The following is an 18,959-nucleotide window of genomic DNA, read 5'->3' as shown; positions in this document are numbered from 1 at the left end:
TGTAAATAAGCTCATGGTCATTTTCAGAATTTTGATTTATTATGTGCCATTAGAAGCTTACTTTTGTAAAATAAAGATTTGAACGATTTCATATGATCTTTTTTATTTTTTGATCCAAATAGTGATTGGTCGTTTTGATTATTTAGTACTGAAATATAGTAGGCACTAGTATGGTTAACGAGTCTGAATGTTTATTTCATGCGTTGGTAGCATACCTACTATTTTGGCTGTGAAGTAATACATCGAGGTACCATGCCCACCACCCACACAATTAGCGTTTCCCCCTTTCCCTTTTCGACACATATATATACAGTGTGGAAAGTTAACTCGGGCCCTGGAGGGAAACTACCTTAAATCCTTGAGCTAGCTCATTTTACTTAAAGGAGACATTCCTTTATTTTTAAAAAGAAACAAAAATGCATTCAAAGATTTTCTAAAACTCGCTTGCCTCGCCCGGGACTCGAACCAACTAAAATTAAAAAAAACACACACACCCTATTTTATTATACTAATCGATAGTATTAATATTCAGGATAAAATTTCTCTAACAAACATTTGGTCTTAAAAATAAAAACAATCGTTAAATCTAACATTAACTTTATTTTACTATCAATTTGTTACACTTAAATTATTTAACTGATAAATTGTTCGAAATGAGCCCCGTGGTTCCGTCTACACAAAATTAGTCGCCGTTGAAATTCATTTCTTGTAGCCTTCATCAAAGTGTTGTGGTGTATGCTCCTAATAACATTTTCTACCGCAACCCTTAGCTCTTGAACGGTTTCATAGCAAGTTTCATAAATAACATTTTTTACATGACCCCATAAAAAGAAGTCCATGGGCGTCAGGTCTGGACTTCTTGCAGGCCATCTAATCGTCCCGTTTGTACCTATCCAGGTATTGAAATGTTCATTGAGGTAAGCCCTGGCAATTCTGCTGTTGTGGGCAGGTGCACCATCTTGTTGAAAAATGATATTATTTCGTTCCTCTTCTGTAGGGCTATGATGGCCGGCTCTTTATCATTTGTCACCATGGCTGTCACGTTCTAACAAATACGTAAGTGCGAAAGTGACGCATAGCATGACAGGTGATAAAAATACGACCATGATAGCTGGTCTGGTAGAAGGTTTAATTAATTTTGTAGAAGCTCCAATATTTCAATGTATTTTGCTGCATTCAGATGTCCTTCGTAAATGTGCACCAAAACAACCATATTACTTTTGATTCCACACCAAACATTAAACGAAAATCTGACCTGATTGTTCGTTTCACGGACACGGAATGGATTTTGACGACACCAGTAATGATTGTTATGAGAGAGATAACAGAATTGTTACGTGTCTTTTACTTGTTAAAAGTGAACAGTAACCAAATATTTGTTAGAGAAATTTTATCCTGAGTATTAATACTATCGATTAGTATAATAAAATAGAGAGTGTGTGTTTTTTTAATTTTAGTTGGTTCGAGTCCCGGGCGAGGCAAGCGAGTTTTAGAAAATCTTTGAATGCAGTTTTGTTTCTTTTTCAAAATAAAGGAATGTCTCCTTTAAGTAAAATGAGCTAGCTCAAGGATTTAAGGTAGTTTCCCTCCAGGGCCCGAGTTAACTTTCCACACTGTATATATAATTTAAAATAACATCAATCAAAAACCCAATGTTCATTTAAATGAACAAAAGATACGACGGTGGAATTCAGTTTAATGTATTAATTTTTATTCACATACACCCAGAAAAAAATAAAAAAAAACCCTGCTTGAGTTTTACGTTAAAATTTTTTTTTTTGAAGTGCGTTACGACTTCAAAATATTATGTCTCATATATTGCACACTGGGCGTTTAGCTGATCCTGCGTTTTTTTCTTGGGCGGCACGAGGATAAACAAATAAATTATCATTATCATTATGAAATGTCACTTTTCTGACACATGATATAACGGAACACACATTTTAACGGAGTACTGAGGTAACAAACATGAAAAATAAAACATACTTAATACCGAACTGAGGACTTTTTCCTTCGGGAATTTTGAAGTCGATTAAAACTTTATAAACTTTATGATAGGTAGGTAGTCACCCTATGCTATAGTGATTGGCCACTCCTTACGAGTCTGGAAGAAACAAGGCTATTGAAACCTAATTATTAAGAGTGACTAATTACTATATAATGGCCAATAACTATAGCAGTTCCCCTAGTCGAAAAGTGACGTTTTCAATGTATTCAAGAATACATGATTACATAATTTACACAATAATCAATTTTGCGGAAATTAATTAATATTTCGCACAGTTTATGTCTCTTCCCTAATTTCCTTAAAGTTCCTGTCATTAGGGTATAACAAAAGCGACTCGTGTAATAAATTTCAGGCGTTATTAATTGTAAAGGTTACTTGAATTAATTTATGCCACAAAGAGGTATTTTGCCAAATAATAACCGGCCTCTGAATTTCAAAATCTATAAAAAATTGTAATTAAGTCGTATTGTTGACACCAAAACATTAGCAGAATCTGCGAACAACTATTTGGCTAAACATCGAATTCTGTCTTTTAGTTATATGTGCTCGGATTTGATAAAGTACCAAACACGCTCTTTAGCGTTGGGCTACCAACGCTTCTACGTACTTATTCTTAAATATAAAAATCAAAATTATGTTACATAATTCTTCATTACGTTTTCATTTAGAAGCTAGTAAGCTTCGTTTTAATTGACCACCAAGTCTTTATAGTAGGTAAATCTACGTATTTCCATTCTTTCCCTCTTTCCATAACTTGCGAGTCCTTGCTGAAGCAACAAAGGCTTTGCATTGCTACAAAGGGCTCGTAATGCGTTCGGCTCTCGACTAAGAATGAACTCTAGCCCAGGAGCCCGATTCAGATTTAACAACTTGTTATAGTTTTGTTCTTTATTTGTATAAGACCTTAAAGATCGCTGATCGGTGTATGCAATGCAACGTATCAAGAAACCAGTTCCAAACCATATTAAGTACATAATTATTATCAGGTTGTTAAATCCGAATCAGGTTCATGACGAGCAATCAATCCCTTTGAAATGTTTCATATTGGGATATCTTTATAAATTAATAGTGACGTTATTATTACGCAATAATAACGTTTTAACACATAAAAATCTTGTTCCAACAAAATATTTTTATCTTTATGCTGGCCGTAATTTACGGTTTTTCTGCCGTGTGGTGGCCGGCTTTAGAATAGCGCCAACCCTCACATGGGATAAGGGTGTCGTATGAGGCGACTAAGTCCACGAACGAAGCAAAAAGCTGTTTTGTCACAGGGGAGATGGACCTCTTAGCATTGGCTTGCAATCCATCTAGGAGAAGGATACTCCAAAATTAAATCCCGGTATGGAGTTACCGTAAGGCACGAGTAGGGTCCAACCTGAAATAAGCGGCAGATTCCTGCAGCCGACCTGCCTCCACACGTATTGGCTCGCCTTTCCTGTGGGTTAAGACAGTGAAGCCGAGAGGGTAATGCAGGTGCTGGGCATCCCTGCGTTTCCTTAATTCCGTCCCAGGCGGTGCTAAGTCTGGAGAGGTCATTGTCTCTCCGATTTGCACCATAAATCGTCTGAAATAGACGCAAAGGCCAATGGAATTTACGGTTTTTGAACGCATCATAGAGGGTTTCATCGGGAGCGTCATCAGCCCGACACTTGTTCGCCACGGGTAAATTACACCTGCCAGGCCTGTGGTCGTGTTTGCCGCTCTCGTATTGGCTTACATAGCCACGAAAAACGTTGTCGCCCTACCTGACACTGTCTCAATAGTCTGTAATAGACTTTAAGGCTAATGATGATAGAGGGTTTATGACATATGTGTAGACAAAATACAAAATGTAAAAAAAAAACCTAACGAAAGGACCAAATGAATAAGTGCTTAGTACGTCGGATCCCGGGCAAATAGAGCTGTTAGTAAACCTACATTACATAGGTGACCGAGTTCGAGCTAAAGCTCCTCTTTTAAAGCGTATTTAAGTAGTGCTTTAGTACGGTTGTTTGGAAAGTAAGAAACCTATGTGAGCAGTTTGTATACGATTAAACTTATAATCAGGCGATCTGAATAAAAACCTTTACTAGATTTGGGATAAATAAAACAGTGTTCTAAATATTTTGATTTGTGTTATTAGTGAAAATACTAATACACACTTAGAGTAATATATTTATTTCTATCCTTTATGTTAGTAATCTAAATAAGTAGAACTATCAGATACAAGAGTGCACACATGTCATGTTGCTCATGAAATCGTCAGGTGACAAGCAAGTCACTAATTACTAAAAAATATTTAAACAAAAATCAACCTTCTTTTCGTACTAACATAGTTCACTATAGCTATGAACTTGTGGTGGTACTTAGTGACTTTTGCTTGTCATCTGACGAATGTCTGTGTTTAATTTATGAGAGAGATGTCTCATAGTTTAGTCTTGCTGAGGTATCTGTCGTAATCTTGTGACGTTGCTGGTTTGATTGCTGTAATACCTCCGTTTACTCCATTTTCTTCCTTAGCCTCTATTTTTTCTGGCCTAGGTTTCTTCGCGCCTGTGAAGAAAATTGTAAATTTTGGTACCATCTATTACACTTGTACTCGTAACATAATGAAAAGTACACAAATTGCAGTTTTTATAAACTTGGTTGTATGAATTTGGGGTTAGTTTCCGATACGCCGGATTCTTTTTTCGCCGGATTTATCTACTTTCGTACTTACGTCACAATCCAAATATATGAGAATCCGACCAAATAAGAATCCGGCGAATCGGGAACTAACCGAATTTGGTCTTTTTCCTTTTCTGCGCTATTAAGAATGAAATACAGACATATACACACAACAACCAGCTGAAAACGCCTATCAGGTACATTAATAGTTATTTACGATACAAGTGCGGAAAAGAGGAAATTCGAAACGAGTGGCGATAAATTAAAACACGACCGAAGGGAGTGTTTTAAATCGACACGAGTTGCGAATAATCTATTCGCACGTGTAGGTATCGTATAACGTTTACAGTACATATGCCCCTTTAAATATTTGACGTAGCAACGGAAAGTGCTTATTTCCTCACTAGTGCGGGAAAGTAGCACCATATGTACCGTAATAGTTATTTTCGATACAAGTGCGAAAAAGAGGAAATTCGAAACGAGTGGCGATAAATTAAAACACGACCGAAGGGAGTGTTTTAAATCGACACGAGTTGCGAATTACCTATTCGCACGTGTATCGAACAACGTTTTATAGTACATATGGCACTTTAAAGTTTCGACATCGCACGAAAAGTGCTATTTTACGCACTAGTGCGGAAAAGTAGCCCCATATGTACTGTAAATGTTTTTTTTAAAGTATGAAGGTGTCAGCAGACTAGCGGAGCAGAAATGAACATTGAAAAGGGCAACAAAGGTCGTTTTTTTTCTCTCCACTGGGCAAAAAGGCGGTTTATCGACACTTAATGTAACTTATTGATAATATTTTATGACTTGTGATATTGCTATTAAAGTTCACGCCCGCAGCGCACTACATTCTCTCCTATTTTCCATGTCATATTTCAACTGATGTGGTGACTAAGAAACGATTTAACTTCTAAACGGTGAAAATGAAGTTGAAAATTGTACACTATCAATACGCGGTTAAAATCGCGGGCGGTGGCTTGCAAAAAAGACGATAGTATATATATATTTTTTTTTATATTATTAATGGGCTTATTTATGGCCACAGACTAGCCGAGGCCAAGACGTGGCCTACGATGGAGCGAGCCTGCCCAGAAGGTGCCTGTTCACCCTTGATTTGAAGGTTGCCGGGTAATGCAGCAACACAACCAACTAACATTAACATAAAAACATACCTCCTCCCATTGCAAGTTTGATGAGCGTAGAGAAGGGCGAATCGATCAACACGGTTACTATGAACCCGCTAATCAGTGCCGAAGAGAAGTCACCCAGGAATCTGAAAAACTGTTTAAAGATCCAATAAAATACGTATTTTAGGATAGGTAGCTGACTTTTTGGAAATTGTATGTCAAGTTTTATTCCAATTTTAACCCGAGAATTTTTTTGTGTCATAATTTTATGCAATTAATGTGGGGTTCAGCCAACAACAGAGATACAGCAAAGCGACCTAAAAAGTTTACATTACAGTTACATTGCGGTTAAAAAAATAGACTGACTTTAAAGTTACATATCAGCAGAATCTGACATTACCCAGTATTCCCATGACACCAGTAAAAATATCTTGCATAAATGCAATTGCAATTTATAAAAATAAACTTACGTAGCGAACAGGTGTAAAGTGAGTCGGAGACACCGATGTGGCATTGACGACATGCATGATTGGGTAGTGGAAGATGTACATCGCGAAGGAGATCCGAGCCGGCAACTTCCACATATGCCATGACAGGAACCAGTTGATGGGCCCTGCGAGCCAACAAACAATTATAACAATACAATTATAACTGGTGACCGAAGAGCTGGCGGCTACCTCGCACAACGTATCAGCATTGCGATACAGCGAGGAAATGTCGCCAGCATCCTTGGTACAATGCCTCAAGGGCCTATTTTAGATTTAAGCTAGTTTTTATATATCTTGTTTGTAAATAAATGAATATAATAGTAGAGGTATATTATTAACACGTTGGTGACCTAGCGCTAAAGCGTGCTACTCTTAAACAGAACTTTTCGTTTACGAACCCAGGCTCGTATCTATGAATTTTTTTGGGATGAATGTGCAAAATATCTTAGTGCAGGTTTTATTAAAATAATTTGGCCAAGCCCGAGTCATAGCTCGTGGCATTTAGTGTACCGCACACATCGTTATATTTTACAGAGATTGTTTCCCTGTTTTTAGATACTTACACATATCCGACAACAACCTAGGAGATAATTTATCGCTACATAGTATAAAACAAAATCGCTTCCCGCTGTCTGTCTGTATGTATGCTTAGATCTTTTAAACTACGCAACGGATTTTGATGCGGTTTTTTAAATAGATACGAGTAGAGTAATTCAAGAGGAAGGTTTACGTATAATTTGTTAACCGGTGCAAAGCCGGGGCGGATCGCTAGTAAGAGTCATAGGAGTCAAAATGGCAAAACTACAGTGCAGCGTTACATCGAAGCGCTCAGATTCGATAGATCCTTAGTATTCTACGGTTCACCATTTAGCTCGGTATTCTATACTGCTTCAATTTGAATTAAATTTAGTACTTATTATTTTGATTTGATTTTGTTTCTAGTTCCATACCATATATACATAGACTTAAATATTATATAGAACTGTTAAAATGTAGAGTTCGTCTAAGCTAACAAAGTGTGTAGTGTAAGCAAAAATGTATTTAAATGACATTTTATGGATGATTTCTTTTCGCTAAACTACGTTTAATTGATACTGAATTCAGTACGAGTTTTGGTAATTCAGTTTTTATAATGCACTTCTAATGCATTCAGTACGAGTTTTGGTAATTCAGTTTTTATAATGTACTTCTAATGCAATATAAAACGCATTCATAGGTTAATATCTGGGAGACCGAGTGTTGCTCGGAAAACATATAAAAACTCAAAATTCTGCGTTTTCCTAGAGATAAAACCTAGCTAGATCGATTTTTCGCCCCCGAAATCCCCCATATAGCAAATTTCATCAGAATCATTAGAGCCGTTTCCGAGATCCCCGCAATATATAAATATACAAGAATTGCTCGTTCAAAGTCTAGACTTTGTTATCTCTATACTATACGCCTTACTAACTCTATGTCCTTTATTGTGAAAAGACAAAACACAACGACAGTGAAGAACAAAATTCTTAATTTAAAATTTTACAAATAATCTCCAATAATAATTAGGATTCTTACTGAGCACATTGAGGTAGTCTTTTGGTTGGAAAGCCCGTTCGAAATTTAAACTTATTAGAATTTTAACAAGGTTGTATTTTGTAGATCTTTTTCTCACTCATACTTATATTAGACTATTCAGAAAAAAAATTATATCCCACACAAGTAGGCAAGGAGAATTAAACTTTGTGTCAAGCCCATAAGTCATAAATTGTAAATGCCAAAGTTAGAAGTAAGGATCTTTCTCGCTAAAACTACTTCTTTATATGAAATGACCAGTGTTAGCTAGTAACCTTAACCCTAAGCAACCAAAGATCAGGCTGCAGTTGAAAAAGTAATAAAGATAAAGTTAAGGTGATAATTTTCCCGCCGTCCTCATGGTTGGTTTAGTTGGGTATTGACTGGTCAGCTGCCAGTTAGCTATAATTTTCGCGTAAATCACCAGGACAGGTGAAATTTTTTTGTATGAAAACTTGCAACTTTAAATGCATTTTTTAGCGAAACCACTGCACTCTAAAATGAAGTCAAAATCAGTCCACCGGCTCAATTTTTTGCAAGCTTTCTAATGGTACCCGACACGATTCTTACAAATAAAAAATATTTTCAGCTGACCCCTTTCAACCCCCAAATTTTCCCCTAAAATAATAAGTAAGCAGTTTCGACTTATTAATAATGTCAGTGATGGTAATTGCTATAACTGTTCCAAATTTCAGCTATCTACGTCAAACAGTTTTTGAGAAAAACACATTTAACTGATTTGCAAGACCGATGTGATCCCATAAGTGTACCGCGAACAAAGTTTGTGCGGTACACTAAAAATCTAATCATAAATATTGCACATCAAACTAACCTCCGTAACCATGAGTGCATGCAAATATCATCCAACCGAGGCATGCTGCCCATCCTGGTCTGGAGAAGGAGTTGATAACGCCGTCCAAGAAGGGACTGTACCAGTCCATCTGGAGAATAGGGTATGCGGAGTAAATGATACCAGCTGATACCGCAAAGGCGCAGGCCCATCCTAATGCCACGAACAACTGAAATAACACATAAAAGTGAGTTAACTGATTGCATAAGATTGACTTTATAACCTGAAGTGAGAAGTTATGCGCATGCCATTTCACAAATAACGATTCACAACTCGTCACTTTACAGAACACTTAAAATAAAGTAACTATTTTACAAAATATAAGTTGGTATGTTATAAAATACCGACTTAAAAATTGAAAATGACAGAGAGCGGTATATGACATTCGAATTATTATAAGGATAATTTTGACTGGAGATTTTTATTTTGTAAATTACTACTATATACTAACATTGTTTATTGGCGTCAAATCTGCCGAACTGTTTTAACTGTTTTAACTGTACCAAATTTCTACTTGTAGGTACAAATAACGTTGTTTAAAAAAAGTTAATTTATTATTGTAGTGTGGAGTACGTTCCAAATAAAAATAATGGTAAGGGATACAGGTCTAACCTAACTCAGTTTCCTGGTACCAGTTAGACTTTTCTGTGCTGATAAATTATAATACATATCATACACTAAAGAAAAAGTGGCCGAGGCGGGAATCGAACCCGCGTCTTCACCTTACGCGGCTAACGTCCTTACCACTAGGTCTAGTGGTAAGGACGTTAGGGACGGGTGGTCACCCAGTCACATTATTCTACGACGGAATGATAGCGTACATTCATAATAGGTACTTAATATACAAATTGAAAAAGAGAAAATCTAAAGAGAAGAAAGAAAGATTTTTTTTACTAATTATATATCTGATATCACTCTTACCTTAGGCAAGTAAACTTTTTTGCCCTTAAAAACAGCGAGTAGATAGCCATACAACATTCCGACAAAAAAAGGAGAGCATCTAGTTAATGTGTTCACATAATAGTACAACAAATAGTTAGTTGCAGCTTCAGGATCTACAGCAGCACGTCTGAAAATATATATTTTTATTTATTTAAATTTATGCAGCTATCCTTGCTGCATAAACCACCAAAATTTAAAAAGACAGGTAGCTACCTAAACAATTAATACTTATCGTATAGATAAAGCTTCATCGTCATAAAAAACTTTTAAACGCATTTTATTATATATATGACGTAGGTATCTATGACGTAGGTACTTGTATTATGGTTTTTACGGTAAGATGAGTAATTATATAATGTCGAACACCTAAGCTGTGCATCTAGAAGTCAAATAGATTAAAATTGGTAAATGCAGTAAAATGTGCCTACTTTGCTCATCACTGGGTAATTTTATTGTGCTCTAACGGTTGTTTGACAACACACTAATTTAAGTGCTCCAACATGATAGTAGTCATCACTACTATCATGTTGGAGCACTTCAAAACCAATTCAAAGTAGACCATCGTCTACTTTGAATTGGCATATATAGTTCGTTTTTTATAGCATTAGAAAAAAGGTAAACAATCTTGACGTGTCTTTTAATTTAAAAACACTTTTTAAAAATAAGTCACGGCAAGTATGTAACAATTATGAATCTAATACGATCATTTATATGCTTTTGCTTTCATAAGTAATAGTTATTGATTTTTAAAAAGCGTTTTTCAATTAAAAGACATGTTAACATCGCTTACCTTCTTTCTAATTCTAAAAAAAACGAACTATAGGTACAATACATCAATTATATGTATTATTAAGATACCACAACATAATAATTTCAAACATAACTTTCCATTTCGAAGTATGGAGCATATTCTAAAGCTAGGTAAGTACATTTTACAGTAGTAAATGCAAAAACATAGTTTGAAAAATTATTATCGACAGGCCAATTTCACCATTAACTTACGCTGGTATTAAAGGTGCTGGCTGGAACTCGTTCAAATAGTTATACGTCGTAGACGCCGCCAACACTATTAGCATGGCGAGACTTAAGGCAGTCCAGGCGGCTCTTCTTTTCCCAAGCACCCAAAACAATACAAGGGGTGAAATAATATGCATCTGGATGTCAACGGCAAGGTACCATGTTGGGCCGATACACTGAAACATAATGTACGAGGTTTAGAAGTCATCTTTTGGTGATTAATATTATTCTTTACATAATATTTAATTAACTTTTTGAAGTTTTTTGTAATAGTAGTTTTAGTTTTACAGTTGTACTTATTTATCTGGCATGACTTTATTTACGTTATTTAATATAATACCTACGTATGTAGATCATAAATCTTTAATAAAAACAATTATTTCACGTGCAGATGGGAATTACTATGAATTATATGGAAGTGTTTTGCGACTAATTTATCATTGCCGTGACTGCCGAATTCTTAAACAAAATGAGTAATATTTGAATTTATCAGGATTTGAACTTAGAACCACGGACCGTCAGCTCACCATATTGTTACGAGTATGATCAATAATAATAAGTACCGACATTAAATGGCACACTAATATCACATGGCTCAATCTTCCCAAAAGATATGACATGAGAAGGGCATTTTTTGTGTGTTGAATGTTCAATAATTGAATCTACGAGAACTTACCATATGATCAGGAATGATTAAATTCTGGCCATGAATCAAAGTAGCCCACCAATATTTCCTGCACTTGTGCACTTTATGAGCAATGACGTCATTCCATCGTGGTCCATCAGACATGTGGTTAAACAACGTTGCTTGAAGCAAAACGCCGGCAGCCAATACCGGAAACATCCGTAAGAGCCGATGGAGATAGTATAAATGGATATTTCTGATTAGGCCCACTGAAAGATAGTATTTGTTAAGAATACATACTCATCATCTTCCTCGCGTTGTCCCGGCATTTTGCCACGGCTCATGGTAGCCTGGGGTCCGCTTGGCAACTAATCCCAGTAATTGGCGTGGGCACTAGTTTTTACGAAAGCGACTGCCATCTGACCTTCCAACCCAGAGGGTAAACTAGGCCCGTATTGGGATTAGTCCGGTTTCCTCACGATGTTTTCCTTCACCGAAAAGCGACTGGTAAATATCAAAATGATATTTCGAACATAAGTTCCGAAAAACTCATTGGTTTGAACCCGCGACCTCCGGATTGCAAGTCGTACGCTCTTACCGCTAGGCCATCAGCGCGTTTTGCTTATATGCTCACATACTATATTACTTATGTTTATTAATTTTATTGCTTACAATAGAAGAATTAACTTACTGCTACTCATCTTTCCGACGGTAGTATACACAATTAGTAGTCCACTCAGCATGAAGAATGTGTCCACTGTAATTGGCGCTGCCATAATCCAAATCGCAGAAAATGAGGTCATCCACTGTAAATATTAAACATCAATATGAATATTATGAATTTTAACACTCTTTTTATAGTGCACTTAAGCAATAAAACCCCCGAACTAATTAATACTTAGTGTTTTTAGGGTTCCGTAGCCAAATGGCAAAAAACGGAACCCTTATGGAAATTCGTCATGTCTGTCTGTCCGTCTGTCTGTCCGTCCGTATGTCACAGCCACTTTTTTCCGAAACTATAAGACCTATACTGTTGAAACTTGGTAAGTAGATGTATTCTGTGAACCGCATTAAGATTTTGACACAAAAATAGAAAAAAAACAATAAATTTTGGGGGTTCCCCATACTTAGAACTGAAACTCAAAAAATTTTTTTTCTTCAAATCAAACCCATATCTATGGATAGGTCTTCAAAAATGATATTGAGGTTTCTAATATCAATTTTTGCTAAACTGAATAGTTTGCGCGAGAGATACTTCCAAAGTGGTAAAATGTGTGTTCCCCCCCCCTGTAACTTCTAAAATAAGAGAATGATAAAACTAAAAAAAAAATATGATGTACATTACCATGTAAACTTCCACCGAAAATTAGTTTGAACGAGATCTAGTAAGTAGTTTTTTTTAATACGTCATAAATCCCCTAAATACGGAACCCTTCATGGGCGAGTCCGACTCGCACTTGGCCGCTTTTTAGAGTACCTATCATAAAGAAAACCAATAAAAATCCTAATTCATAATATGTAGTACCTATGCATAGGTAGTGTGAGACCAAGCTAAGTTGACAGCGATTTAGATAGCACAGACTGTGGTGCAAATGTTGTTTTAAATGTCATAATTTCATAGGAGTTTGACTTATAAAATAATACTTGCATAATCTGTGTCTGTGCTCAAAAATCAAAATCGTTGCCAAAGAACTTGGTCTAAGTCTGTTGTAATTGTCTTCGCTCGGCAAAATGATCATTTTAATTTGGATATATTTGACAAGTTGATATACTATACAAAATTAAATTAAAGTTACCACCATAAGCAATAAGATGTACTGTTAACAATTAATCAGTCAATTAGCTAAGTTTACCCATCTATGTTTTAAGGGAGTTCCCTCTGCCAACAAACTGTCCTGCAGTTTGGCAGAAGAAAAAAATATGTATGTTAGGGTTTATTTCATCTGAATATACGATTTTTTTTTTACTTAAATATGAGCGATTAATCATTATTAAGCAATAAACATAATATTCCTTGAACTTCCAACAGAATATTCCTACGGCTATCAACAAACGTTAAATAGTTCAACAGTAGTTCACCTATGCAAAATGTAAATGGGCATTTTAATTTGTAATATCTGGGTGACCGAGCTTCGCTCGGAAAACATATAATAACTCGGAAATGCGCGTTTTCCCAGAGATAAGACCTAGCTAGATCGATTTTTCGCCCCCGAAAACCCCCATATAGCAAATTTCATCGAAATCGTTAGAGCCGTTTCCGAGATCCCCGAAATATATATATAAATAAATAAACAAGAATTGCTCGTTTAAAGGTATTAGATAGATAGATTAGATAGATAGATTGCGCGACTTAAGTTATGTTTATGTCACGTCTAGATGTCAGTTTTATGACGAAACCTTTGGGTTTGAAATTGACCGTCAGTTGATGACGATTGATAGCCGGCCGTTAAAAGTACACAGAAACCCGTTAAGGCCACTTGCACCATCCCACTAACCCGGGGTTAACCGCTTAAACCTGGAGTTACTATGGTTACCAGTACAATTTGACACTGGGTTAACAGTTTAACGGGTTAACCCCCAGTTAGTGGCATGGTGCAAGTGGTCCTTAATGAACTAAACACCAAAACAATATAAATCCATTTTTAAATATTTGTACCTTAAAGAATTCTGTTCGGTTAAAGAAGGGCGTATGTAAATGCGTAGAATACGAATGACCCAGTATGACCCACATCATGGCGAGGGACCTGATGCCGTCCACGCATTCCAAAGCACCGGGCACAGAGCTGAACGTGAGCAAGCGCCGAGTGTTCGTGTACACTGAGAAGGATTTTCCAAGAACGCTCGCTCTTTTAGGATCTGGAAGGAATTATCACATTATTTGTGACATTATCTATAAAAAGGGACCTTATTGTCCATGGCGCTTACGTCATTATTAACGATGCTCCGGTATAAATACAATGCCGCGCGAGGCTTTGCGGCGTAAGCGCCATCGACAATAAGGTCCCTTTTCATAGATAATTCTTAATTTTTTGTGTGTTAAGAGTTCCTTTGTAATGTAAACCACTAGACCCGTATTATAAAAAGCACATAACACCATTTCTAGAAATTAATACTTTATCAATAAAACATGATAAGATTAATCTTGTATAAATTCCTTGTATCATATCGTACAAATATTTCATGTACCAGACAGTAATCATTAATCAATATAACAAAAAAATTGCGACTCCTTTGTACAATGTACAGGGTTACGTAGTCAAAACGGCAAGAAAAGTGCCTACTTCTTATAATTTCGTCATATTTGTCTGTCCGTAGTGTCTGTAGGTATGTCACAATGATTAGGCCATTAGGTTAGGTTACTATTCGGGCTTAAGACATATTATAATGAAATTCAGGATTTAGGTATAAAGGGGCCCACTGATTATCTGTCCGCCGGATCGGCCTGTCAGGTGTTCGAAACTGTCAACTTTTTGTTCTAACTGACAGGCCGATACCGTCCGGCAAACTGTTAATCAGTGGGCCCCTTAAGTGAGTTATGAGTACCTACTGCTACTAAGTGTTATGGTTCAAAAATATTTACATAGATGGGCACCAATACCTCGTGACTAAAATGTCAAAATAATTGTTATGCTAATATATATCAACATTATTCTGTATTCAACTTTATTCTGAAATTCCAACTACAGAATATTCATTATCTAACACTAAATCACTTCACAAAGTGTGATTTAGTTTATTAATAAAATAAGGTAATTAATTACATAATACACACTTTATTCTGTACCTATGTTGTTTTGAATTAACTATCAGATATAAAAAAGCAGGCGATGTTTTTGACATAATTACAAAACAAGTTCAATGGCATCCTTCATGACAGATATTGTATGTAATTAGTTTGTAAAATTAAACAATAAAATCAGAACTTATCACACAAAGATTGACGGTGATTATTACTGCCATTCAACTGCACCTACCTACGTCATATCTAAATTGCTATTTGGTGTTATTTCTTTATTGGGACTTGATTGTTATCAATGTTGATAAGCCAGACAAAGCAATTTGTTATTAGATATAAACTTTGATTTGTAATCCCTATCTATCATTAAGCCTAAATTGACTACTTCAAATTAAATAAACAAAAACCAAAACTCATATGTTGTATGTGTACATTCAGCAACAGAAATAATATTTGTAATCGACTTAAAAATGGGGCAGTATCTATGAAAATGGACCTTATTGTCGATGGCGCTTACGCCACTCAGCGTCGCGCGGCATTGTATTTAAATTCGCCGTCATTAGAACTTGCAAACTATGTAAACAAACCGCCATATTGAAATTGCCTCTGAATGATGAATTTACTAGTGATGGGCAAGACTCTTACTTACTACTTTACTAATGTCAAATCATATCGAATAATAAAATACCAAAATTAAAAAACAAGTAGTTACTTATTTTTAATTTGTTTAATCACGATCAGAAGACAAATTGGTACTGAAGAATGATGTATTGATGTATTTTACAACCGCGGCGGTAGGTACAGAGCGTGAGTTGGGTAGTGTGTAGCGGGTTTATATCACAAACTTTACTCACAACACTACCCATCATAGACAATTGTAGAATTTAAAAGAAACAAAAACGTCATTCCATCACGTCCTAATAACCTAACTTATGAAACCATTTTAAACTTTTAATTAAATATCCAAGATACAGTTATATATTTATGTATTTTACGGAACGGACCGTTTCAATAGTGTATATGTGTATAGTTTGAATTAGGGTAGTGTGAAAATTCAAGAAGGAACAGTCACAAAACAAAGTTACATTGTTTGTTTACATTGTCTGCAAGTTCTAATGACGGCGAGTTTATATCGGAGCATCGTTAATAATGGCGTAACGCCATCGACAATAAGGTCCATTTTCATGGATAACGTCACAAATAAGATGAAGAGATATACTATTATAGCTTACTAAATAATGCTATGAAACCTAAGCTAATCTTACCTCCTTTAAGTATATGAGTATAATAGAGATCGTAGCCCGTGCAGAGTATAGTTATTAGGATGATGATGCCGAAAACACCCCTGTAATAAAATAAAATGTCATAAGAAAAGTGTAACAATATTCTGTCATAATTATTGATCTGCGGTACGCCCAGGATGTTACGTACCTACTAGCATTTATAATTGGGAATAAGAAGATACAAAAAAAGACCTCGGTTAATTAGGGTATCAACTTTTATAGAATTGTTATTTATTCAACCAGCGGTTTTTTTCTTGCAATTTCGGCTAATTATTGGAGATTGTTAATTATAAGGTAAGATAAGGTAAGTTGTTAATATTATATATGATCATATTTTATTCGATATGTAATGCAGTCCACACATTAGAAGTTTCAAACTCACATTGCAGCATAATCCCCAGGTACAAATGGCTTATCATTTTTCAGGCGACAGAATTCTTCAGTAAACTCTAAACCCACAGCCGTGGTGTTAATTAGAATTCTATCGAAAAACTGCTTAGGATTACAAGCTTTTGGAAGGCATACTGCTAATCTAAATGCTTCACCAGCCAAGGCACTATCTTCTGCAACCCTGCAAAAAGTAAATCATTGTTCAAAACACAAACCGTCGTCGGTTGAATCTCATTAATAATCAAATATGAAGTTGCTTTCCTCCTTTCTTTATAATTATCTTCAATAGCTTTTTTACTTTCCAGACTAGCTTATATCCGCGACTTTATCTGCGTGGAATGATAATGATGATTGATATAAACTATCCCATTTCAACCCATCTTAATGTAAATCGGTTCAGTGGTTTAAAGCGTGAAGAGTTACTTTTGCATTTATAATATTTAAAAAAAAAACAGGATTCAGCAAACAAGAACTCGGAGTGGTCTCCATGGCCGAAATTGACCGGAAGGATCATCTTCTTTATCATCATCATTATAAAAAAAAAAATATGTGGTGGGGATTATGTGTGTCAATTCACTGTTGACAAATTAATGTATCTGTATTTATTGTAGTTTTAGTATATGGGGCATTATCTATGAAAAGGGACCTTATTGTCATGGCGCTTACGCCGCACAGCGTCGCGTGGCATCGTATTTATATCGGAGCATCGTTAGTAATGGCGTAACCGCCATCCACAATAAGGTCCCTTTTCATAGATAACGTCACTTATAAGTTAGTTTATAGATATTTATGTTATTTACTACATATTGATTGCATAAATGTAATTTGGTAATTTGCTGATTTATTTCATATATTTATAGTCACTTACCTTATCAAATCCATGTCTGTTCCAATGTACTGACTGTATTTGGCTGACTCCGCCCGAACTTTTCGAAGATTTCTTATCATATTCCTGTGTTGTCTAGTATTCGGCAAAAGCGCCGGCCAAGGAAATTCTGGCCATTCTTCTGGCCATTCTGGCCATTCCTCTGGCCACTCCGGCCATTCAGGTAGAATTGGCAGATCAAAATCGTCTTGCGTCATTGGAACATTGATCATACAATACTTTCCTTGTATATCTGATGTTTCAAAATTAGCACTGATTTCTATACACTGATGATAGTTCCCGAAATCCACAAAATTACCTTGAAATATACCTCGTGGGGGTCTTATACCAGCATCAAGAACTGAAAGGCGACATAATAAATTAGTTAAATATACATAGAGCCAAATATTTACATGACATATAATGAGCTTCATACCTCAAGGCACCGTCTATTTAACATCTATCGTTAGAAAAATTATATTACATATCTACTGCGGTCAATTTTTTTATTGACTAGGTACCCATACCATCGTTTTAAACTATTTGGATTTATTTACTAAGACATTTTAGAATTTTAGGCGGTATAGTATTATATGAAAACCTTGCGTAGGTCCTTATCTACAGCACCGATATAGAATTTAGGCAATAAAAATACCAGACGACATAACGATTGGCAAAACGTGGACTAAAATATGATAATATACGATTTCATATTGCAATGCCATTAAATGTCTGTAGATTATAAACAGTAGTGAGATTGCTACATTTATATTTATTGTTGATGAATAATATATTATTTTTTTATATTTCTACGCATTGCACGAATAGTGCACTGAAACTGAATAGGAGACAGAGCATTTATTTCGTTTTTAAAACAAGGGTTAAATAAAATTTTTAACGCTTATTGTAACGGTGCACGCACACCAGCTGAATTTAAGACAGGTTGATTATGTCATGATAATTTGCACTATAATTAACCATTTTTCCTGTCTAATCCTATCTGGAAAATAGTCCATTGTCTGTTGTGTGTAAAGTAATTAACAGGTACGTGTAGATTAGAATAGAAAAGTATATGTACTTACATTCTGCCAGTAGAGTACTACTATCGTTACTTTGTATGAAACTCAGTTGTGCTTCACATAATTCTGTATCTAACACATTTTCATATAATTCAGTATCAAATGCATTATTTTTAGGTAGTTCAAAGTCAATGAATGCTTTAACTGAGTGTAAACAGATGCTGATGAAAACAATAACCAACACTTTTGCCATTTTTATATTATTCCTTATATCGTGATTTAACCCTCTCTACCGGGCTTCGCATACATAACTAATTGACTGAGATTTGGGGTGATTATATTTAAAATCGTTATAATGTGATTGCTGATTATATTTTAGTAGGTGATTTTGATATCTCGCTAG

At 35.6% G+C, this 18,959-nt stretch overlaps 1 protein-coding gene across 1 annotated transcript; it reads right to left on the bottom strand.

Moving 5' to 3' along the window:
• Positions 1-4,373: 4,373 nt before the first annotated feature.
• LOC134649058 (O-acyltransferase like protein-like) lies at positions 4,374-18,838 on the bottom strand. The gene is made up of 13 exons (XM_063503775.1): positions 18,620-18,838; positions 17,541-17,898; positions 16,665-16,853; positions 16,265-16,344; positions 13,920-14,119; positions 11,955-12,069; positions 11,315-11,532; positions 10,624-10,814; positions 9,601-9,748; positions 8,662-8,848; positions 6,261-6,403; positions 5,836-5,944; positions 4,374-4,543 (listed from the first exon to the last, which is right to left on the bottom strand). The coding sequence occupies exons 1-13, from the start codon at positions 18,807-18,809 to the stop codon at positions 4,416-4,418; spliced, it is 2,256 nt and encodes a 751-aa protein (XP_063359845.1). The 5' UTR covers positions 18,810-18,838; the 3' UTR covers positions 4,374-4,415.
• Positions 18,839-18,959: the final 121 nt, after the last annotated feature.

The sequence above is a fragment of the Cydia amplana genome, chromosome 1, assembly GCF_948474715.1.
Source record: "Cydia amplana chromosome 1, ilCydAmpl1.1, whole genome shotgun sequence".
NCBI lineage: Eukaryota > Metazoa > Arthropoda > Insecta > Lepidoptera > Tortricidae > Cydia > Cydia amplana.
The sequence above is the reverse complement of the archived record's forward strand: the minus strand, read 5'-3'. Positions and strand labels throughout refer to the sequence as shown.

Bases quoted from the DNA above. Each gene is read 5' to 3' on its own strand.
- LOC134649058 (XM_063503775.1), bottom strand. From the start codon at position 18,809: ATGGCAAAAGTGTTGGTTATTGTTTTCATCAGCATCTGTTTACACTCA. The intron at 8,849-9,600 runs GTAAGAGTGATA...GTGTTATTTCAG, and splicing joins AAAAAGTTTACTTGCCTAAG to TTGTTCGTGGCATTAGGATG. The intron at 4,544-5,835 runs GTATGTTTTTAT...TTTTCTTCACAG, and splicing joins CAAACTTGCAATGGGAGGAG to GCGCGAAGAAACCTAGGCCA.